This window comes from Diplotaxodon limnothrissa, linkage group LG3 (assembly GCF_057381915.1).
Source record: "Diplotaxodon limnothrissa isolate DT_005_m linkage group LG3, D_limnothrissa_male_GT1.1, whole genome shotgun sequence".
Lineage (NCBI taxonomy): Eukaryota > Metazoa > Chordata > Actinopteri > Cichliformes > Cichlidae > Diplotaxodon > Diplotaxodon limnothrissa.
Window position 1 is genome coordinate 13,958,369 of NC_140598.1, and position 23,463 is coordinate 13,981,831.

The 23,463-nt window shown below is 41.3% G+C and overlaps 6 protein-coding genes across 7 annotated transcripts in view; 2 read left to right on the forward strand and 4 right to left on the reverse strand.

Annotated features, from left to right (window-relative positions):
* Nucleotides 1-23,463, reverse strand: part of LOC146634600 (protein NLRC3-like) — a 720,577-nt gene that overhangs the window by 418,773 nt on the left and 278,341 nt on the right. The window lies entirely within an intron of this gene.
* The window catches only part of LOC146634610 (protein NLRC3-like), a 218,654-nt gene that overhangs the window by 87,696 nt on the left and 107,495 nt on the right, over nucleotides 1-23,463 (reverse strand). The gene's annotated exons all lie outside the window — the stretch shown is intronic.
* LOC146634613 (protein NLRC3-like) overlaps nucleotides 1-23,463 on the reverse strand; it is a 152,276-nt gene that overhangs the window by 21,319 nt on the left and 107,494 nt on the right. The gene's annotated exons all lie outside the window — the stretch shown is intronic.
* Nucleotides 2,184-3,888, forward strand: LOC146634614 (mitogen-activated protein kinase kinase kinase kinase 2-like). The gene is made up of 5 exons (XM_085378267.1): nucleotides 2,184-2,205; nucleotides 2,285-2,408; nucleotides 2,568-2,626; nucleotides 2,711-2,814; nucleotides 3,838-3,888. The coding sequence occupies exons 1-5, from the start codon at nucleotides 2,193-2,195 to the stop codon at nucleotides 3,886-3,888; spliced, it is 351 nt and encodes a 116-aa protein (XP_085234393.1). The 5' UTR covers nucleotides 2,184-2,192.
* LOC146634615 (mitogen-activated protein kinase kinase kinase kinase 2-like) lies at nucleotides 3,906-7,559 on the forward strand (the record flags this gene model as incomplete). The annotated part of the gene is made up of 6 exons (XM_085349618.1): nucleotides 3,906-3,975; nucleotides 4,064-4,135; nucleotides 4,211-4,297; nucleotides 4,380-4,450; nucleotides 4,554-4,609; nucleotides 6,872-7,559. Coding segments are annotated over 6 exons (444 nt in total), but the record flags the coding sequence as incomplete, so codon positions are not given.
* Nucleotides 17,296-21,025, reverse strand: LOC146634616 (carboxy-terminal kinesin 2-like). Its single transcript, XM_085349630.1, has 7 exons — nucleotides 21,017-21,025; nucleotides 18,630-18,794; nucleotides 18,360-18,498; nucleotides 17,982-18,121; nucleotides 17,808-17,890; nucleotides 17,589-17,664; nucleotides 17,296-17,397 (listed from the first exon to the last, which is right to left on the reverse strand). The coding sequence occupies exons 1-7, from the start codon at nucleotides 21,023-21,025 to the stop codon at nucleotides 17,296-17,298; spliced, it is 714 nt and encodes a 237-aa protein (XP_085205756.1).

Below are 23,463 nucleotides of genomic sequence, written 5' to 3' on the forward strand. Positions count from 1 at the left end.
CACTGGGCACTCGTTGATGACAGGGGTCTGGTAGTTCCTCTCCTGCTTAGTGCTGAAGTCCACTATCAGCTCCTTTGTCTTACTGACGTTTAGAAGGAGGTTGTTCCTCTGGCACCAGTTCTCCAGATTCCTAATCTCCTTCAGGTAGGCCGTCTCGTTGTTATCAGAGATCAGGCCCGCCACGACGGTGTCGTCAGCAAACTTGATGATGGTGGTGGAGCTGGTAGTGGCCACGCAGTCATATGTGTACAGAGAGTACAGCAGGGGGCTCAGAATACACCCCTGGGGGGCTCCAGTGCTGAGAGTGGTGGAGGCTGAGACATGTCCGCCCATCCTTACTGCCTGTGGTCTGCCAGTTAGGAAGTTGGAGATCCACTGACACATAGATGAGCTGAGTCCCAGATGCTCCAGCTTGGTGGTGAGTGTGGAGGGAATTATGGTATTAAATGCAGAGCTGTAGTCTATGAAGAGCATTTTAACATAATTCCCCCTTCTAGTGTCCAAGTGAGTGAGTGATGTGTGGAGGAGATGAGAGATGGCATCGTCTGTGGAACGATTTGGACGGTAAGCGAACTGTAGTGGGTCCAGTGTGTCTGGTAGTGAAGAAATGATGAAGTCTCTGACCAGGCGTTCAAAGCACTTCATCACTACTGAGGTGAGGGCTACAGGGCGATAGTCATTGAGAGAAGCAGACCATTAAGACATTTAAAAACCAATAAAAGAACTTTAAAATCGATCCTGAAATACACGGGGAGCCAATGCAGCGATTCTAAAACCGGTGTACTGTGGGCCCACCCTCTGGTCTTCGTCAGCACACGAGCTGCAGTTTTGTAAAAGTTGTAAGGGTGATATATTCTTTTTGGGGAGACCAGAGAGCAGGGCGTTACAGCAATCAATGCGACTGGTAATAAAAGCATGCATCAACATATATAGCTGAATTTTTTTAATATTTTGTACACAATAACAGAATAATTTCAGAAAAACACAAAATGACTGGTGTCAATATTATTTGCCCCACAAAAAAGGTCGAATATAAAACAATATTGCAAATATTGCACAGTTGAAAAAAAAAAAAGCACTACAGCTCAGTTGTTCCCGCCATCCTTTGTCCTCCTGTTTCCCCTCCCTCTCCCCTCCAACGACGAGTTTGATGGTGTTACGGATTCAAATATTGGGGATGGATACAAGAGGAAAAACCACAATAACAACACTGGTCCGACCGGGTTGAGTCAAACGATGATTTTAATGATCACACGCGTGGGAGATGGACACCGTACACAGACAGCATCAGATCTCAAAATGGTGGAGCATTGATCAAACTCTTATAGCCTCTAGTGGCCCCCACCTTATCATAAAAGCCTAAACATTCACATGCTTTCTCTCACACAGCGCCTAAGCTACGACCTTGGCTCCCTGTTTATCTGCTCCTGCTGAGATGGGGCAGAAAACTCCAGCATGTTCTGTTCTCTTCTAATCAGACAAATAAGGCGATGACTTTCTGCGAACAGTATTTCTTATAACTCAGCAGTATAATGCATCATGAAACAATATCATTCATTCACAATAAATCAGCAGTCTAATGTAATGCAAATCAGTTTAACAAATGCAATAGTTATCACCTTCTTCTAATTCAGGAGAATAATGCAAACTAAAACTACATAATAATTCACAATCTTCAATTAGGGGTCTAACGTGGCATAAAATAATATTATAATACCACATTGGCAAACTTCTCCCAATGTTTCCACTGAAGGGGTTGAAAGTTAAAAAGCGCCGAAGGTTAAGTTAGGTTTGGAGTAAATCATGGATGTGCGCACGTGTTTGTGTGCGGCTTGTAGTGCAAACGTGCGTGCAGAATTCATGCAGACATGTGTAACTGGTCGTTTTGAGGTAGAAAAGAGTGATGCGCGGTCAAGCTGGTAGTTGAAAGTGTCAGTCAGAGTAGAAGAGCATTGTGTAAAAATGCAAGTAATAACAAAAAAGTGCAAGTCATTAATCGCATCACCCTGAAAAACCTGAGTAAGGAGTGCAGCTCCTGATGAAAGGAGGAGCACTGAAAACCAGGAAATGATGTTTCTGGAACAGTCTGATGACTGAAGCTGGATGTTTGAAGTCTCAGTGAACTGCTTGTCTTTTCCCCACAGCTCCTCCCTCAGCGATGTATATGGCTATATGTTCTGAACAATGTGCTGATGTCCGTATCAGGTAACAAACAGCGTGACACAAATGGAGAACATTGTGTCCACTCGATAATATGCTGCTCTAAAAAGGCTCCATCCTGCAGGCAAGTCGGCCCAGCTTTACTCGCACAGCCTGCCAGCTCTGTTTGAACAGAAAGGACATCTGCACAAGAAACACAGCAGCCTGTCGCTCAGCACCAACCGCCTCACTGAGCGGATCAGTCTCAGGTACGACACGCCATCACAGATGCAGGGAAACAGGAGCTGTAGGTGCAGCAGTGTTAATAATGTCATGTATGATGCTACCACTTGATTTTGAGGAAGGAGGATACTGTAAACCCAATTTTGTCTGCTTGTTCTGACCTGGATATTCTCTGTTGGCCACAGAAAGTTTACCATATCTGTAAAGATTCCTGACACTAAAGGTTGTAGGAGGTGCAGTGTAGGTAAGCAATGCCGAGTTACTCTGGTCAGTCTGTTTGTTCACGGAGAACAACTGCAGACACTTAGTCCTGCTCTCTCTGTTTCAGCAAGAAACCCATACACAGATAGTACATATCTGTGCGGGGCTGTCCCATCTGGCCTGGTTTTACTCTTGTGGTATGAGCCTCTTCAAAAGTTCATGCATCTAAAGGTTTGTACAGATATGTCGAACTTGCCACCTGAATAAATGCCTTCCTTTCTAACTCTAACCCTATTTCCACAATGCAAACCAGCCATTAGACCTGGATTACATAAAAGTAGACAGACAGCATATCAAAATCTGAAGCTGAAGAATGTAATTGATTTTTTTTAATAACATATGCATACTTTTTATTCAAGCCCAACAAGATTTTAGAGACTAAATAAAAGAAACGTTGTATAAACGCCGTCCAAAAACACCAACAGCACCTTCTCTGGGTCCAAGCTCGTGTAACTGAATGGTTACCATGTGTTTTCTGTGCTACAGGAACAGTGTTATCAGCACACAGTTCAACGCCAGCATGCACCATTAGATCACATAGCACAGATAATTGACAGTTTTTTTGTGAATGTCTCGCACATTTCATAACGATAATGTATGTACTGTGAGAACAGAGCTCTGTGTTAAGCCTGTCTGCAGTCCTAACACAGTGCTGCTTGGAGAAACACGCCTGTGCCACAACATTATGGAAAAGTGGCATCAGTCCAAAGACGTGCAGTTAGGGGATGGATGGATGGATGGATGGATGGATGGATGGATGGATGGATGGATGGATGGATGGATGGATGGATGGACGGCTGGATGGATGGATGGGTGGATGGATGGATGGATGGATGGAGGGATGGGTGGGTGGGTGGATGGATGGATGGACGGATGGGTGGACGGGTGGATGGATGGATGGACGGGTGGATGGATGGATGGATGGATGGATGGATGGATGGATGGATGGATGGATGGGTGGGTGGATGTTTGGACGAACAGATGGACGGGTGGATGGATGGATGGATGGATGGATGGATGGATGGATGGCATCGGTTTATCTTTAATCTCAAGATTTAATAATCATACAAGAATTCTGTTGTGCTGTTTTTGACGGTTGTATGAACAGGTTCAGCTCAGGTTTAACAAGCATCACTTAACCATCCATGAGAATTTATTTAGTTTTTTTTGTTTTCCTTGGTGACTGTTTCACAGCAACTCGCCATCAGACTCCCAGATTCTCTTCTCAGCTGTGTGTTGGAGTGAGAGACTGTAGTAATGATAAACCACCAACCGGCCAACAGCTCAGGTTTGATATTATAGAGCTGAACGGCGCTCCTGTTCCAGTGCCAGGTAGGACCGTTTCTGCGTGTCTCTGCTGACTTCCTGAAGCTTCAAGCTTCAACTTGTTGCAACAAGCTTCCTTCTTTCCGTGCATCAGGAGATAGTGGAGCACTCAGAGTCGTGCAGGTAACCCAGCTGGACCGAGACACTGTTCTCATCACCTTGGAAAGTAAGTCCCCTCGCATATTGTGAATCCTTCAAATGTCTTTCATGCTCATTCTCAATCTGTGTACTGTTTGGACAGGAACTGTAAAGATCGTGAACCTGCAAGGACTTCCATCCAGACAGCTGGCTGCAGAAATAGTCTTTGACTTCCCCATTGAAACACTAGGTAGAAATGATGATGTGACAAACAAAGTGAATGAGAGCTGATGTGTGTCCTGAAAGCTGAGTGACACCTCCTGTTCTGTCAGTCTGCTTGCAGGATAGTGTGCTGGCGTTCTGGAAGCATGGCCTCAAAGGGAGGAGTTTCCATTCAGATGAGGTGATGAACTAGTAAATTCATCCAACGTTGGCTGAGCTCGTATCATGTGCTTATCATATTAGTTCTAAGTCATTACACATGTGAATTTTCACTTTATGTGCAGGTAACACAAGAAATTACAGATGAGAGTCGTGTGTTCAGAGTTCTGGGAACAAACAGGTATGTTAACTGTATGCTGACAAGAGCTATCAATCACTGTGAGAAACTAGTAATCCTAGTACATCAGAAGTAATCAGGATAGTATTTTTCTTGATACTATTGTTAATAGACCTGGAAGTGATTTTCAGAGTAGCATGTGGAAGTAGCATGAATACTGCTAGCATTAATGGTAGCATTAAAGCAGGAGTCACACTAGAGTGTTTGTTCTGTTGGTTACTCAGATCCAAGGATTTAGGAAATGCAGCCTATGTGTTTGCATGCAGCCCTCCAAAGAAAAACAGCCATTAAAGTTACCAACTACCGTCTACCTGACACTTTGTACAGAAAACTACTTTCCTTAGTGCTAATTTTCTTTATGCTAGTACCAAATCACAACAATAGTCACTTCAAGACACTGTATATTGTAAGGTAAAGGCCCTGCAATTATGGTGCACAAAGGTGAAAAACTCCCTTTTAGCAGGTGAAAACCTGAACCAGGCTGGGGGAGGGGCGGGCATCTGCTGCGATTGGTTGGGGGGGTGAGAGGAGGAAGACGGGACAAAGACAATCTGGGGAAGAGAGCCAGAGAATATTCTCAACTAATGATTGAATGCAGAGAGGTGTTTAAATAGATAGTGAGTGAAAAGGGCGACTGAAGAAGAAACACTTGGTGCATCACGGGAACCCACCAGCAGCCTAGACTTAGGCTAACTAAGGGAGGATTCAGGGAAGAAAGGAAAGTTTGAAGCCTAATGTTAAAAGTAGAGAGGGTGTCTGTCTCCCAAACCCAAACTGGAAGCTGGTTCCACAGAAGTGGTGGCTGTAGTTCAGGTGGGGGAGCAGGTCACCTACTCCCCGTCTACATGCCAGATATCCTGCATGAAAGTTGCTCTTCGGTGCATCCGTCAGAGTATGAATGGGTGTGAACGGGTGAATGAGGCAAGCTTTGAGTGCTCAGAGTAGAAAACCACTATATAAGAACCGGTCCATTTACCATTTACCAAGAGGGGCCTGGAAACCGAAGGGTCTGGCTCCCATTTTACTTTTAAATACTTGGAACGAAGTGCTCTAATGGGGTGATATGGTACTATAAGGTCATTAAGATAAGACAGGGGCTGATTATTCAAAACCTTTTATGTGAGGATTTTGAATCTTTTATTCTGGATAAAACAGGGAGCCAATAAATGTTCTGTTTCTAGTCCCTGTCAGGACTCTCGCTGCAGCATGTTGCTCAGAGCAGTCTGGAATTGATTTTTGACTAAATAATTAAAACTAATAATAATATATTACTATATTATATTACTAACAAATCCAGGACACCCCTGTTGATCCAGCAGCTCTTAATGAAGTTTGTAATAAGAATCGTGGTGAGTTCATTAGAAATATTTCACTTTTCTTTTTTAAATCAGTCATTACTGGAATCATCTGAAGTGCAAAAACAGTGGGATTATATATGAGAAGGACGGACTCAAAGACTGTCGTGTATCACATATGTATTACATCGATGTCCAAAATCAATGCATCATTAATGAAACTGAAACAAAAGTACTGAATTTCATGTGGAAGACCAAACCTCAGCATTCAGGAAAGTCTTATACAGGAGCAAAGATAATGGACGTTACCCGGAGTTTTCCACTGTGAAACCAGGAATAACAGCTTAAAAATGTTTCTGTGATCTAAATCATTGTCAGCCTGGCAGGCAAATAGCGTGGACACCAAAGTTTGTGAACGTGATAACCTGAGAACAAAGACATGTAGGATTTTAAATCGGTACCATAGGTGTGTCTACTGGGAGGCTGAGGCTTAGCGCTGCTGGCTGCCAGTACTAAGTATTATTATACAACCCTTATTTTAGTTGATCTTATCTTCTTTCCTTGTGTTTCAGTTAGTTTTTACTCAAACTGGGTGTAGAAGGAATCCCTGCAAAGGTTTCTTTTTCTTCTGTGTTATGTTTTATGTATTTCTCAGCTCTTTGCTTCCTTTTTTCTACTTTAAACTTGTTTGTATGCTGGTGTGTAAATGTTCACACTTATCATAAAGTTTAAAAAAGTAGTAGGCGTGGTGATGAGCAGGAACAGGAGTAAAACTCCAGTAAGTGTACCAGTACTGTACCAGTGTGTAGCATTAAAGTCAAACTACAGTGGTTGTAGTATCAGTAGAGTAGTGTTAGTACTAGAGGTGGGAGGAGTAGAAGCAGGTGGAGGCACTGGCTTTAGGTTAGTACTGCCTTTCTCTGGCTCTCCTTTACAACTCATCTCCTTCTCATTTGCTGACAATGTGCAGAGACATCATCCTTCAGAGCACACCGACTGATGACCCGTCAGCACTGAGCAGCCTGTACATCCTGACAGGACACGAAAGCAGCTACTGAGAGAGGACACGGGGCTCATTCGACGGTGTTACCAAAGAAAAGCACAGCCTGTCTGTAACTGTGGGGTGGAAACGATGCTCTGTTTCACTGAGGCTGTGCCAGGAAACGGTTCAATGCTGGGAATGACAAATGTTAGGAAGGTATCCTGCTGACTGTCCAGCCTTCACCTGTACACAAGACACCTGTCAAGGTCCTCGCTGGGGTTATAGTTGATAAAGCTTTCTAGCTTTTCTTGTCTATTCAGCTTACCTGCTTAAATCAGACCTTTCTGTTAAAGCTAATGCAGACTCCACTGATCCGCCCGCTCAGTGTGGACGGGAGAATAACCTGAACATGGCCTCTGGGACATCATCGTACTGATGTTATGAAGCGCTCAGTCAGGTTTTCTTCTTGATCAGACTGAGGGGCAGACTGAGTGTGTTTTGGTGCCTCAACATTCAGTCATATTCTGTAAAGCCATTTTCTGTCTGCATGCTGCACATAACCTCTTTGGACCAGAGTGCTGTGACACCTACACCTTACACCTGCAGGAGCTGCTCGGCCATAGAAAGCTGCTCTGTGAAGTGCACGGCTTTTTTGCCAGTGTTGATTTTATGGGTTTAATGTAATAACTAATTTTTCACATCATCGTCTGAGTCGTAATCCCAACGAGGAAACCTGGAATGTAAAACTTGATGGACGCTCCAGCTGAAGAGTGAAGTGTCAGACTTTTAATGGATCTTTCAAGCATTAGCGTACTTACAATGGCAGAAACAGTGCCACGTCTAAAGCATAGGAGCCATCTTCATCTCATTCTTCCCATTTCATGCAAGTTTCTTCTCATCGTCAGATGGACAGAATTTGGTTTGCTGACTTCATTCAGTCACACCATACTAGAGCATAAAAAGTGGAAATAAACTGGTCAGTAAGAAAGTGTGATGCTTGAAAGTATAGCGTAAGGACAGCAGCAGCACTGCATTTACAGCTGATATGATGACTTCAGCATCTTTAAAGAACTGTGAAGGAATTATCAGTGCTAACACAACCTTAAGCACGTGATGTGACCGTATACACTGCTTACACTTTCAGTATCCTTACTTAAAGAGAACATCTCAGAAAAAAGTACAGTTAGCAAGAAGCTTTGAGAACAAGGCAGTGTTATTGTATGCTAACCACCGTGGTGGTGTAGCTTGTCCTGATAAAAAGTGAATGTGGTCACATTATACTTGTTAACTAAAATGAAAAAATAAAATAATTCCACTACATGGGTAAAGATATTTATGATATTTATGGAAAGGATACTATAAAAGTAACACTGGCCTTTCCATGAGAGAAACTTGAAGTACAGTATGCATGTTGAGATTAATGTTTGTTTAATATGTTTTTGCTACTATGTGAAGATGTGATGTTATTAACAACACAGAATAGACAGAAATAAAGATTTTCATATCTCTTGGAGTTTTATGAAGAGTTTGTTGGGTTGTTCTTCTTTGAATGTGTGGATCGATGCTTCTGCGATTTATATCTTAATCCTTCAATTTGTAAAAAACATTTTGAATTCCGTTTGAGAAGATAAATGAAGGTTCTTGCGTTCAAGTGGAGGCTCTAGCAGACTGAGAAAGTAACTGCATAACTGGTCAAAGGAGCTTGTAAAGAAAAGCGTCTGGACTTCTTTAAGTTACTTGAAGACGTTTCACCTCTCATCCGAGAAGCTTCTTCAGTTCTAAGGTCAAATGGTGGAGAGTCCCAGATAACTGCATAACTATGTTATTCCTGCACCCATAGCAGCAAGTAAGTGAAGGCAGTGATGAGGGCTGATGAGTTCTCAGATCACTCAGTCAGTCTCTGAGCGTCACCTTTATTGTGATCGCGCACTTTAAGCTTTCATGCCTGTATTTTTGCACAATTGTGATAATACTGTATTGAAAGAAATCTGTGCACAGACGAACATGGGGTGGCTTTGCTCAGGTAGTAGAGGAAGGTGCTTCAATCCCCGTCTGCATGCCAAATATCTCTGGGCAAGATACCAACGCAGAGTTGCTCTCCGAATGTGTGTGAACATTACACAGAAAGTGCTTACAGAGAAAAGTGCTTGCGTACACCTGAATGAGGCAAGTTCTTTAAAGTGCTTTGAGTACTATATAAGAACCAGTCCATTTACATCGCCAAAGCACTCAATACTCTCTTTACGAAGTTCTCTGTAGTTTGTTTCTCCAGCACCATATTTGACCGTGGTCAAGTGAGCCCTCACTTACGAAGACACAGTCAAGCTAGCCGCACCTAAAATGTTGTTGCACTATTCTTATGCATATTACGGTACGGGTGCCGACTGGCTTAGAAATGCAGTCTTTTGTGTCCTGACCAGAGATGGGCAGTAACGCGTTACTTGTAATCCGATTACTTTTTTCAAGTAACAAGTAAAGTAAGGGATTACTATTGCAAAAACGATAATTAGATTACCGTTACTTTCCCGTAGGAACGCTGCGTTACTAAAACAGTGATTTTTTTGCGAGAATGTCTCATGACAGTGACGTAAGCAAGTGCAACGTCCGTGACAACAGCTGTGTGCAGATCAACAATGGATAATATATCGAGTGCGGGAGAGAATATGAGCGTGCAGCGTTTAAAGCGTGGAAGTACTGACCTTACTTTGAGTTTGATTCCATAAAAAGTGACAAAAACATTAGTGTCCGTTGTGCGTGGGAAGAAAACTTCTTTTTACGGCGAAAAAACCCCCTAAACTTCCAAGCAAGCACCGAGTGCGCTACGACGTAATGGGAAAGTCACAGAGAAACTCGCGGATTCTTCAACTGACCGCGGCACACCTGCACCAGGGTAAACCTCCGCCTACCCTACTCCTGCTTTACAGGTGAAAATAGAGCCAAAGGACCGCTAGTCTTTGATTTTATTTATTTTCTGCTGTGTTTTACTTGCATCTATTTGAAAGAGTGAGTGTAAACACAAAAAATATTTTATTTTATGTGCTGGAATGGGCAGAAAATAAGTTTAAATATTAAACAAATTTCTTCCAGTCAGAGAATGTTACATATAATTCAATTTTTGCTTGATGCATAAAGTTAAAAGATTAAAACTAATAAAACAAGTTTTAAAAAGAGAGACTTTTCCATTTGATTACATTTTATATGATGAATTATGCAGAAAAAGTAGAATTGGGCTGAAAGATCTATCGCTTTATCACCTATTCAGGTTGTAAATCGTGTTTTTAAAAAGTAACTAAGTAATTAATTACTTTTGAAAATAAGTAATCAGTAAAGTAACAGGATTACTTTTTGGGGGAAGTAATCAGTAATTAGTTACTGATTACTTTTTTCAAGTAACTTGACCAACTCTGGTCCTGACACTATTGTACTTCACAATCCACTCCCAGTTTTGGTTCATCTCCACTTTTCCACTTTTTCCACTCCACCCTGTGATCCACAGCCCAAATTACTGTACGATTCAGAGAAAATTAACAGTAAAATTTACCCAATTTACTGTACTGTACTCTATATTTTCTCATATTTGAGCTCAGATTACAGGAAAACTGTAAGAGGTGACACTGATATCTCACTAGATTCTGACTCTGGGTGACCCCCACACACCCAAGATTACTGTACGGTTTCTGAGATTGCTTTGTTAACCCTCTCAAGGCAGGCGTTGCAGATATGCAACAGTTAAAAGCTAACAACCTGATCACCCCACATACATATTTCATGAGTTTTTTACTCAGAAGTACCACTGCAGGTATTCTTTTGTGCATTAGCAACAAAAACTTAATTTGAGCCTGAGAGGGTTAAGCATGAGTATGACAAAGGCTAAGAAAATATACTGCCTACAATAATATCAAATTTAAACAACAAATTACAAAATTGCCACACCTGCTGTTATTGCCAGGTGTTCGATAGAGCATTATTTAGTCATAAAAAATACATATCATTGAAATATCATCAGTAAAAGAAACACTCTGTCATGGTCCTGGGTCAGTGACCCAGTGCTTTTAGTTATCATTTTCTAGTTTATTATGATGATGATGATTATTATTATTGTTTGAGTTCTATGTGTGATATTCGGTCTGCCTTTGAGTCTGTGTCTCTGTCTGTCTATGGTGTCACCCCATCTGTTTGTGAAGCTGTCTGTTTAGATCTGTGTCTTGTTTGGTTCCCCGTGTCTGAGTTTCCTGTTTTATTGTGAAGGTCTCTGTCTGATGTGAGTATGTTCAGTTTACATTTCCCCTGTCCCATCAGCTCTGATTTCTCCCAGCTGTGTTGCCCTCCTGTCTCTCATCCCCTGATTACTGGTGTGTGTGTATTTAAGCCCTGTGTGTTCTCCTGCATGTTGCCGGTTCGTCTGTATTACTCAGTGTATCCACCGTGCCTTCTCCGTGCTTTTCATCGTCATTCTCCTCTGCTCGTTTTCAATCAGGATTGTGCTCTGTAGTTTAGTTGTTTCCCAGTTTAGTTTAGTTCGAGCCCCGTTTGCTGTTTGTCCACATTCTTTTTGTGTTCAATAAATCACCTTCACTTCTCCACGACTGCCTGTGATTGGATCCTCATTTATTCCGCACGGCTCGCCTCGGCAGCCGTGACACACTCACTATGTAAGACATGTTAGCAAATTCAGTTAATAAATAATGTATCAAATCTATACAGATGTTTGAAGGTATATTGCAAAGCATGTTTGTTTCTTATGGCTTACAAATGTGTTTGCCTTTAACATAATTTACATTTTATTTATACAGTTTCACAGACGAAACAAAATAGGTTTCCTGAACTGTTCTTCGTGGCCTAATTTTGAATCCTTCTGAGGGGGATGCATTATCCATGAAGGTGGGCAATTTGTTCGTCGATCTCTGACCCTCGCTGACTCTGACGCCTCCTAATTCTGCTTCCAGCCTCGCTGATTAATTTGTTGTCACTGATGCTGTCACCAGTTGTACACAACATCTCTGTTTGTCCACCAGTCTAATCTGTAATTCAGGTGAACCCAGAATTACCTGCATCTTTGTAATGTTTCAGAAAATATACACTATATGTTGATGGGCATTGTCCCACTTTTCTTTCCTTTATAAGTAAGAATCTCTGTGGTTTTAATGACAATTCATATACAGATTGTGGAGGACATTTTATTCAACACTCAAAAAAGTTCCTCACCAGCAGACTGTAGTACAATTTCAGCCCACAGTTAATAAACCCATCCAATGCAGCGTTATCAGAGAAATTATGCAAGTGTTATGTTTGTATGTACTGGTAATCTATTTATCATTTATCATGATTCCTGCTCTGATGATTACTTTCTTCTCCTTCTGTAATTTTAACAGATAAAGGATGTTGAACATTAAGCTCCAAACAGGATGAATGAGGAAGACCACAGAGGAGAATCGTGGATGTAGTGAAAGAATATATGCAGATGGTTTTTTTCATGGTGGAGGAGCAACTTCTGATACCATCTTAAAGAAAAAACACATAAAATTGAAGAGTAAAAATAATGACAACAATATGTCTAAATTTTTTATTAATTCTTTAGAGCAAATGCAGTCTTGTCATGGTCAGAGTTGCCCACTCATATTTAACTAATTCAAATACAATTACTCCATTTAAATGCTTATGTTCTAATAAAAGGCATCGTTTAATACTTCTGCCATGACAACCCAAATAAATCAATGAGAGGGAAACGGGAAGATTAGTCATCAGGCAAGGTTTACTGTTCATTTACCATGCCTTGTTAACAGTAAGCTTAACAAAAGAAAAATGTTGGCGACGAGAAAAGGTGTTCTGTCAAAACATCCTACCGTAGCGTAAATTTATAGTCTTGTCTATCAATCCGTGCTAACTTATCAGAATATGCTACCTTACGTGGTTAATGGCTCCGTTGTATAGGTAGCGTGTTCAGATGACCCAATCACACTATTAAAACATGCTTCCTGCTGGGATTTATATAGGTAGCATGTTCAGATGGCCCAATCACACTATTAAAACATGCTTCCTGCTTGGATTTATATAGGTAGGGTGTTCAGATGACCCAATCACACTATTAAAACATGCTTCCTGCTGGGATTTATATAGGTAGCATGTTCAGATGGCCAAATCACACTATTAAAACATGCTTCCTGCTGGGATTTATATAGGTAGCATGTTCAGATGACCCAATCACACTATTAAAACATGCTTCCTGCTGGGATTTATATAGGTAGCATGTTCAGATGACCAAATCACACTATTAAAACATGCTTCCTGCTGGGATTTATATAGGTAGCGTGTTCAGATGACCCAATCACACTATTAAAACATGCTTCCTGCTGGGATTTATATAGGTAGCATGTTCAGATGGCCAAATCACACTATTAAAACATGCTTCCTGCTGGGATTTATATAGGTAGCGTGTTCAGATGGCCAAATCACACTATTAAAACATGCTTCCTGCTGGGATTTATATAGGTAGGGTGTTCAGATGACCAAATCACACTATTAAAACATGCTTCCTGCTGGGATTTATATAGGTAGCGTGTTCAGATGACCCAATCACACTATTAAAACATGCTTCCTGCTGGGATTTATATAGGTAGCGTGTTCAGATGGCCAAATCACACTATTAAAACATGCTTCCTGCTGGGATTTATATAGGTAGCGTGTTCAGATGACCCAATCACACTATTAAAACATGCTTCCTGCTTGGATTTATATAGGTAGCGTGTTCAGATGCCCAAATCACACTATTAAAACATGCTTCCTGCTGGGATTTATATAGGTAGCGTGTTCAGATGGCCAAATCACACTATTAAAACATGCTTCCTGCTGGGATTTATATAGGTAGGGTGTTCAGATGGCCAAATCACACTATTAAAACATGCTTCCTGCTGGGATTTATATAGGTAGCATGTTCAGATGACCCAATCACACTATTAAAACATGCTTCCTGCTGGGATTTATATAGGTAGGGTGTTCAGATGGCCAAATCACACTATTAAAACATGCTTCCTGCTTGGATTTATATAGGTAGCATGTTCAGATGGCCAAATCACACTATTAAAACATGCTTCCTGCTGGGATTTATATAGGTAGCATGTTCAGATGACCCAATCACACTATTAAAACATGCTTCCTGCTGGGATTTATATAGGTAGCATGTTCAGATGACCCAATCACACTATTAAAACATGCTTCCTGCTGGGATTTATATAGGTAGCATGTTCAGATGACCAAATCACACTATTAAAACATGCTTCCTGCTGGGATTTATATAGGTAGCATGTTCAGATGACCCAATCACACTATTAAAACATGCTTCCTGCTGGGATTTATATAGGTAGCATGTTCAGATGACCCAATCACACTATTAAAACATGCTTCCTGCTGGGATCTATATAGGTAGCGTGTTCAGATGGCCAAATCACACTATTAAAACATGCTTCCTGCTTGGATTTATATAGGTAGCGTGTTCAGATGACCCAATCACACTATTAAAACATGCTTCCTGCTGGGATTTATATAGGTAGCGTGTTCAGATGGCCCAATCACACTATTAAAACATGCTTCCTGCTGGGATTTATATAGGTAGCATGTTCAGATGACCCAATCACACTATTAAAACATGCTTCCTGCTGGGATTTATATAGGTAGCGTGTTCAGATGACCCAATCACACTATTAAAACATGCTTCCTGCTGGGATCTATATAGGTAGCATGTTCAGATGGCCCAATCACACTATTAAAACATGCTTCCTGCTGGGATTTATATAGGTAGCATGTTCAGATGGCCCAATCACACTATTAAAACATCCTTCCTGCTGGGATCTATATAGGTAGCGTGTTCAGATGGCCAAATCACACTATTAAAACATGCTTCCTGCTTGGATTTATATAGGTAGCGTGTTCAGATGACCCAATCACACTATTAAAACATGCTTCCTGCTGGGATTTATATAGGTAGCATGTTCAGATGACCAAATCACACTATTAAAACATGCTTCCTGCTGGGATTTATATAGGTAGCATGTTCAGATGGCCAAATCACACTATTAAAACATGCTTCCTGCTGGGATTTATATAGGTAGCGTGTTCAGATGACCCAATCACACTATTAAAACATGCTTCCTGCTGGGATTTATATAGGTAGCATGTTCAGATGACCCAATCACACTATTAAAACATGCTTCCTGCTGGGATTTATATAGGTAGCATGTTCAGATGGCCCAATCACACTATTAAAACATGCTTCCTGCTGGGATTTATATAGGTAGCATGTTCAGATGGCCCAATCACACTATTAAAACATGCTTCCTGCTGGGATCTATATAGGTAGCGTGTTCAGATGGCCAAATCACACTATTAAAACATGCTTCCTGCTGGGATCTATATAGGTAGCGTGTTCAGATGGCCAAATCACACTATTAAAACATGCTTCCTGCTTGGATTTATATAGGTAGCGTGTTCAGATGCCCAAATCACACTATTAAAACATGCTTCCTGCTGGGATTTATATAGGTAGCGTGTTCAGATGACCCAATCACACTATTAAAACATGCTTCCTGCTGGGATTTATATAGGTAGCATGTTCAGATGACCCAATCACACTATTAAAACATGCTTCCTGCTGGGATTTATATAGGTAGCGTGTTCAGATGACCCAATCACACTATTAAAACATGCTTCCTGCTGGGATTTATATAGGTAGCGTGTTCAGATGACCCAATCACACTATTAAAACATGCTTCCTGCTGGGATTTATATAGGTAGCATGTTCAGATGACCCAATCACACTATTAAAACATGCTTCCTGCTGGGATTTATATAGGTAGCATGTTCAGATGACCCAATCACACTATTAAAACATGCTTCCTGCTGGGATTTATATAGGTAGCATGTTCAGATGACCCAATCACACTATTAAAACATGCTTCCTGCTGGGATCTATATAGGTAGCATGTTCAGATGACCCAATCACACTATTAAAACATGCTTCCTGCTGGGATTTATATAGGTAGCATGTTCAGATGGCCCAATCACACTATTAAAACATGCTTCCTGCTGGGATTTATATAGGTAGCATGTTCAGATGGCCCAATCACACTATTAAAACATGCTTCCTGCTGGGATCTATATAGGTAGCGTGTTCAGATGCCCAAATCACACTATTAAAACATGCTTCCTGCTTGGATTTATATAGGTAGCGTGTTCAGATGCCCAAATCACACTATTAAAACATGCTTCCTGCTGGGATTTATATAGGTAGCATGTTCAGATGACCCAATCACACTATTAAAACATGCTTCCTGCTGGGATTTATATAGGTAGCATGTTCAGATGCCCAAATCACACTATTAAAACATGCTTCCTGCTGGGATTTATATAGGTAGCGTGTTCAGATGACCCAATCACACTATTAAAACATGCTTCCTGCTGGGATTTATATAGGTAGCATGTTCAGATGACCCAATCACACTATTAAAACATGCTTCCTGCTGGGATTTATATAGGTAGCATGTTCAGATGACCCAATCACACTATTAAAACATGCTTCCTGCTTGGATTTATATAGGTAGCATGTTCAGATGGCCCAATCACACTATTAAAACATGCTTCCTGCTGGGATTTATATAGGTAGCATGTTCAGATGGCCAAATCACACTATTAAAACATGCTTCCTGCTGGGATTTATATAGGTAGCGTGTTCAGATGGCCAAATCACACTATTAAAACATGCTTCCTGCTGGGATTTATATAGGTAGCGTGTTCAGATGACCCAATCACACTATTAAAACATGCTTCCTGCTTGGATTTATATAGGTAGCATGTTCAGATGGCCCAATCACACTATTAAAACATGCTTCCTGCTGGGATTTATATAGGTAGCATGTTCAGATGGCCAAATCACACTATTAAAACATGCTTCCTGCTGGGATTTATATAGTGTGATCAGGAGATATTTTATTTTGTATTCTCACAATCAGTTATCATTGATTATTCATTTGCCATTGTTGAATCTGTTGACAGTATAATCTTTTAATTACATCTGTGTTACTTTGAGCAAATATTAATGCACACTGACTGTTTATATAAAGTTGTTGCACGTTAGAGCAGTCACACCATTTAGACCCACCAGTCCTGTTGGGCCTGGGAGGCCTGCGTGTGGTTCTGCACGTACGCCGGTCTCTGCTTACATGCACGCACTTATGTAACACACGCACGGTCACCTACACACTTAGTAATAATAGGAGGGTCATCTGAGGACAGTTTTTCTGATAAATACACTTTCACAAAATGCACAATGTAATACACACTTGTTTTTCTCTTAAGAGTAGCAGTTGATGTCTATATAAGGGAAAACTTTGGGATAGGCGGGGAATTGTTATCATTTGAGATCATTTCCAGTAAAGATCCAACTGTGATGTCATAAAGGCAATATAAGGAGACTGATGCTTCAGTTGACGAGAGGATTCGATTGCAAATTGTCTTTTCCCACTCTTGTGCACAGAGTGTAATAAAGATCACTATTTTTGACACCTACTTCGACTTGGGCTTGCTTTCTTCTCTTCCCTAACTCGACCGAACCTTAACAATATGGAGTATGGCTTTGGTTTACCATAAACAGCTGATGTAAGGACATCATTAATGTACTCTGTCCAATGAACACTGGAAACAAGACTGCACTGACCTTGCTGGCAAACCTCAATGAGTTCAGAGTTTCCCCAAAGCTGTCGGGCTCCGGAGCAATGTTAACAAACATCAAGCTGCAAATAAAGACATCCAAAATTAGTGCCAAAGAATAAACAGTCACAATCTGAAGTGATGAGATCAAACGCTGTTAAATATTTTTTGGGGATAAATTCCTTCAGTTTTATGTGTCGTCATTATAAAGATTTGTGATGTCAACAAACTCACGTTTTGCCGTTTTCCCCCCAAACATCCCTGAAGGAGGTACGTGAGCTTCGAGTTCCTGTAAGCTACGTAAGTCTCCTGGAACACAAAGGCCAAAAAAATCATTAATACTGTAAATGTAAAGAAAGCAGGTGTGACATCTAAGACTACAGAAACTGCAGCTGCAGACCTTTTTGGCCAGAGCGGCGATAACGACGCCCAGGTTGGACAGTGAGCTGTTGATGGCGGTCATCTCTTTGAAACGGTCACCCTGAGACTGGCTCTTCACCATTCGCTCACTGCCAGCCAAGTCCACCAGGCACAGAGTGGCTACACACACAGAGAAAACCAACTCTTATAGGAAGCAGTGATCCGTTTTTCCTTCCATTAAAGGTAGTTTTAATACTTTACAAAACACTTCTTTTAGCGCTCAGGGGCTCAAACATTAACGTTGAGTCATCAGAGCAGATTTTGCACTGGTTACAGTAACAATAACTAACCAGACTAAATATTATAGATCCAAAAAGAAGAAGCCACATTCCTGATGCTGGTACTTCCAGTGTGATACATTTGCACTTGACATCCCTGCCGGCATTAACTCCCTCAATATCCAGCTGGAAGACTGAGTGGGAGCGAGACGAGCGGTCATTCTGGGCTGTCTGGGCAGTGGAGCGATTCTGATTGGCCAAAGCAATCAGACGGAGAACCTGAGAGGACGAGGGAACGTTTTAAAACATAGAGCATCGATAAAGTTTGATGTATTTTCAAAGTTTGGTAACAATTTGTCAGCAGATTTGAAATTAATTTGTTCTGAGCTACAGATGTCTGTCTGCTGTACCTGATCCTCATTGGAGACCCGCTCATAGGTGAGATTAGTGATTGTCAATTCGTTGCTGGCTGTCTTGCGGATCTCATGCTCAGGGCTCTTGCTGGACTTGCCGGTGAACACAAGGTCCCTCAGGGTCTCATTGTAAATTTCGACGAAGCTCGCTGTGAACGTGAACTGTGAAGTGAGTGGGGGTTAATGCCCCACACTCTTTTCTGTCACTGCTTTGAATGCACAGACTGGTCTTAATGTTGATCTTTGTAATCTTCAGTGTTACGACCCGGCTCAAAAGCCGCAACATAAAAACAGAGATGAATAGCAGAGTGTGGGTGAGAAGAGGTTTCATCCTAAAATGGAAAACCAGGTTGGCTAAAATGGCTGGTGCCACCAAGGCAAAGACTAGTGCACTGCCGGGAAGCTTGCCTCAGGTATGCTTTTATCCACACCTGACTAGGTGTGGCCAATTAGCACCAGCTGAAAACACTGAGACGATTAGAAGCTGCAGAGGGACGTAACATTCAGTATTGATATTTGTAAATGTAAACTATGAGGATTTATTTATTTTTAATTCTTTTCTTTTTTTTTCTTTTTTTTCCCTCTTTTTTTCTTTTTCCAAATAAATGTCCCGATTGAGTAATGAAACTAACCCAAAGGAGAATTCTAACAATATTAGACAGGCCATTCAATATGCTTTATCGTGGACAACTCGTGGCTAAAAACCCACACACACACACACACAAACCTCTAATCAAACATGAAAACGGATAATCCAGCTGAAGCTTCAGACAGCCGTCAGACAGTGAAACACTGCCATCTGCTGGACTCGAATAACAAAGACGCTGCTTTGACGGGTGAGGGAGTTTCAACAAGTCTGCAACGACTCAAGCATCAAACTACAGAACTATTATAGCGGACATGGTGCTCTAATGACTGCTTCATTAACGCAGCTCAGAAAGGATCAAACATATCAATAAATCATAAAACACAAAACATCTCTTATTGCCCAGGGCTCAGGAAGTGAGTGTGTTCCTTATAGCCTATTAAACCTTAGCAGGTTATTTTGATGTGTTACAGATGAAACAGCTATCCAGTAACATTCAGCTACAAAAACGCTTTTTTATAATTACTTTTTTACAGCTTCGCACTTTTACACAAGTTTTATCATCAGTGTCACAATGGCTGCTGCTAAAATTGAGTACAAGATATTTGTTGGCCTGATTAAAAGGTCTTGATGCGTGCTCAATCATCAGGGAAGTAAATCTCCAAAAGTTGATTCTGTTCTTCTGGACGTAGCGTTTTCAGTCAGAGAAACCAGCCGACTGAAGGAACAATGGGCTGGGAGGTCAGTTCCTTAATCATGATTATGCAAATTCTCATGACCATTGATCAACAACCACTGATCAATGGTCCTGAGTACCATTCACAGAGAGTTGGAGAACGGCTGCAATCACAGCATTGTAAGATGGTGACAGATGTACCCTTAGGCCCCCTCCTTGATTCAGAGAGGGTCTTTCCCTTTTCACGTAAATGGCCTCCTTGACTCCGCCCTCAAACCAGCGTTCATTGCAGTTATTGTTGACAATCACATTGTGTCGTGTAACCATCCAGCTCACATATTCAATGTAAATGATTTGTTGAACTGAAGACATGATGAATGTTCCTGCATTAAAACACATCCAGCCTAGTGTTCTCACTCTCCCTAAATGGATCTGTTACATTAGTGATATATGGGAGTTGTGTTTCAGTCTTTTCCACATGAGGACATTTACATTTAGTTTTTGCTTTACTGATGAGTGGCTGGTTAACCTGCAGTGGTTGAAGCATGTGTCGGTCGTCTGGAAGAGTAGGTGTAGAAGACGTCTTTAATGAATGTAATGCTCTGAAGGTGTCAGTGATTACTGTGAATTCATTATAAAAGTGGATTTCAGTGAATAAAGTGAATAAAGACAGGCCCTCATGGTGACGCTCAGGTGTCCATAAAGTGTAACAGGAGAGCTTTGTCATACTTTCAGAGATTTTACATGAGCCAGTCTTTCAAAAATTACATAAATAAATAATTCATTCATTCATCCACAGGAAACACAATGCTCATATCTGAAAGTAAACTCTGATATATATCCCCGACTAGAGTTACTACTAAATAAAGGATCGCCCCAAAATGACTAAATATATAAAGACACTCTCCAGAAGAAGTTAAAGGGATTTTATTTATTGTACAAGCAATATCTTCATAAGAATTACAAATTCTGCAGGCATATTACCTTCTTACTGAACCTGAACAACTCACACACAGACGTGTCTGCTGCTTATCTTTGTTCAAACATGATGTTTTATCTTCTCTTCAAAACACATTACTCATCTTTCTGGCATCGTGTTACATGAAAACACCTGCATTCTACCTGTGTCATTGTACCACAAAGACAATGATTGCAACACTGTGCTTGCAAAATAGAAGAAATAAGACGACCAGCAAATACATAAAAGATGGTAAAAGTGATTCCATCTTTGTGTCTCCTCCCATTGTTTCCCCAGTCTGTCTAGTTCCCATATTCCCAGGACACCGCTGGACAACAAGTGGGTATTCCAAGACTGAGAGACGGCCAGAGTTGGCAAAAGATCAGACATTCTCCACTTAAGTAGAAGTAAAAATACTATTGTTCCAGTGAAAGTTAAAGTACTGATTCAACTTCATTACTCAGCTAAAGCAAAAAAGTACAGGCTCGAAGCGCTTACAGAGAAAAGCATACAACAGAATACAACAGAATGCTGATGGCGGCAGTAACACACACTTGGAGGAGAGGCTCCAGCCGTCCATTCCAGCCCTATCCCTAACATTAACTCTAACCATAACTTTAACCTTAACCCTATCAGGTCTTGTTTTACAAAGCGATTCATGATTAGAACAAAAAACACATTTACACATACCGATGATTTGTCACATAGCATCGTTACCTGTTGGGATGAGAACGTGTTGTTTCCAGAGCACCACAAATTGGGGTGTCTGTAGCTCAGGTAGAGCAGGAAACCTACTAATCAGAAAGTTGCTGGTTCAATCCCCGCCTGCTCCAGCCTGCATGCCAAATATCCTTGGGCAAGACGCTAACCCCAAGTTGCTCTCCGATGCATCCATCGGGAGGATGAATGCGTATTAATGTTAGATAGAAAGCACTTACAGAGAAAAAGCATAGAAAAAAGTGAGTGCATGAATGAGGCAAGTTGTAGAGAGTAGAAAGGTTTTATACAAGAACCAGTTCATTTACCGTTATATTTTAGTTTCATTTTCAGTTCTGTACTTTTTACATGTAATATTGATTCATTAGATTGACTACATGTATTAGACCTAACTTGCTGACAGCAAATTTAAACAACCGTAATAATTTATTTTCAGCGTCTGAAATATTTATTTAGTTTGTTTTTTGTTTTCTTTTTGGCTCCTGATATTAGTCAACTACTATTTGTCAATGTTGAACTAATAATGAATCTAAGAAAAGCTATTTGTCACGGTTGGCCAGCGTCAACCGTGGGGATGTGAGGAAGGAGGAGCCAGGCACGGAGCTCTGAATGCAAGCAGTGCGTTTATTTACAGTGAATGGAAAATAACAATAAATCCGCAGTGCGTTCCCGACTCCCGTGAAATGTCCTCTTCCCAGTGCTAGTGTTCCTTGTCTCCGCTCCTCAGTGTCTGAGCACCCCGTGCTCGCTGCCCTCTCGTCTCCACGCTTCTCCTGGGGAGATAACAAACAGGCAGCCGTAAGACACATACAATGCGGCAGACTATCCGTACTGACTGGCCGAGAGACTAACGTGAAGTCACGCAATGATCCAGCGTCAGAGAGAGCGCCACCGCATTCTCAAGTAGCTCCTCCGACAAGGCTTGATCAGCTGTGTGATGGTCTTCAAGTGTGGCCAACCACCTGGCAGGGCCACACCCACCAGGCCTGAAGGTGCCTGTAAACAGGTGCTCTCAGAAACTCCGGCATCCACACACACACACAGATATACCTGCAAGCAGGGAGAACGAGGGACAGCACACCAAAAACACACATGTCCATAACTGCTGGGTCGTTTAGACTCCTGAGCTGTGCACGAGGGGTCGAACACCCACTGGAAGGCCGGGCACTCGTTTTCAACCGTAATATACCTGATGTGCTCAGGTAACCTGTAGCGCCATGAAACCACTGTCACACCAGGGCGCATAAGAAATGATGCTTTAAGAGACTGATGGGATCGGGCAGCAGGGAAAACATCCACAAAATGCTACTTTCAGTTTGACTCCCTAAGACTACCTAAACTAAGTAGAGTCATTACATGCTTGTTAAAAGCAAACTCTCATATAGTTTTTAATGTGCTTCTTTCATTACAATGACTAGATAAAGAATGTGGCCCTGTCTCTATTTAACACTGGCTACCCCAAAATGTTTCCAAACCTACAACCGTAACTTTCACTGAGAGATTTTTAGATACTGTGGAGCAGGGAAATTATTTTACTGCTATTGTTAAATATTCATCATTATTACCATTGCATTAATAATATAATCTGGAGTTTATATTGCATTCAGGGGTTGAACAGTGTGTGTCTTTCAGAAAGACTAAGTTGCAGGCTGACAGGAAGTTGCAGGTTTGCAGAGTGTGCCTTTTGCAGAACTGAAACCGAAAGCAGAGTCTAAGTGCAGGTTATTTTGAGGAGCATTTGAGGACGAGACACAGACAGTAGGTGAAGAGGTGACACAAAGAGCATGTGAGGTCAACACATACACACACATTAGTTAAATTTATTTAGAGGAGCCGTCCTTGTTGTCTCGGCAAGAAAGAGGAACAATTCATTTTAAGATAAGAACGGAAAGTA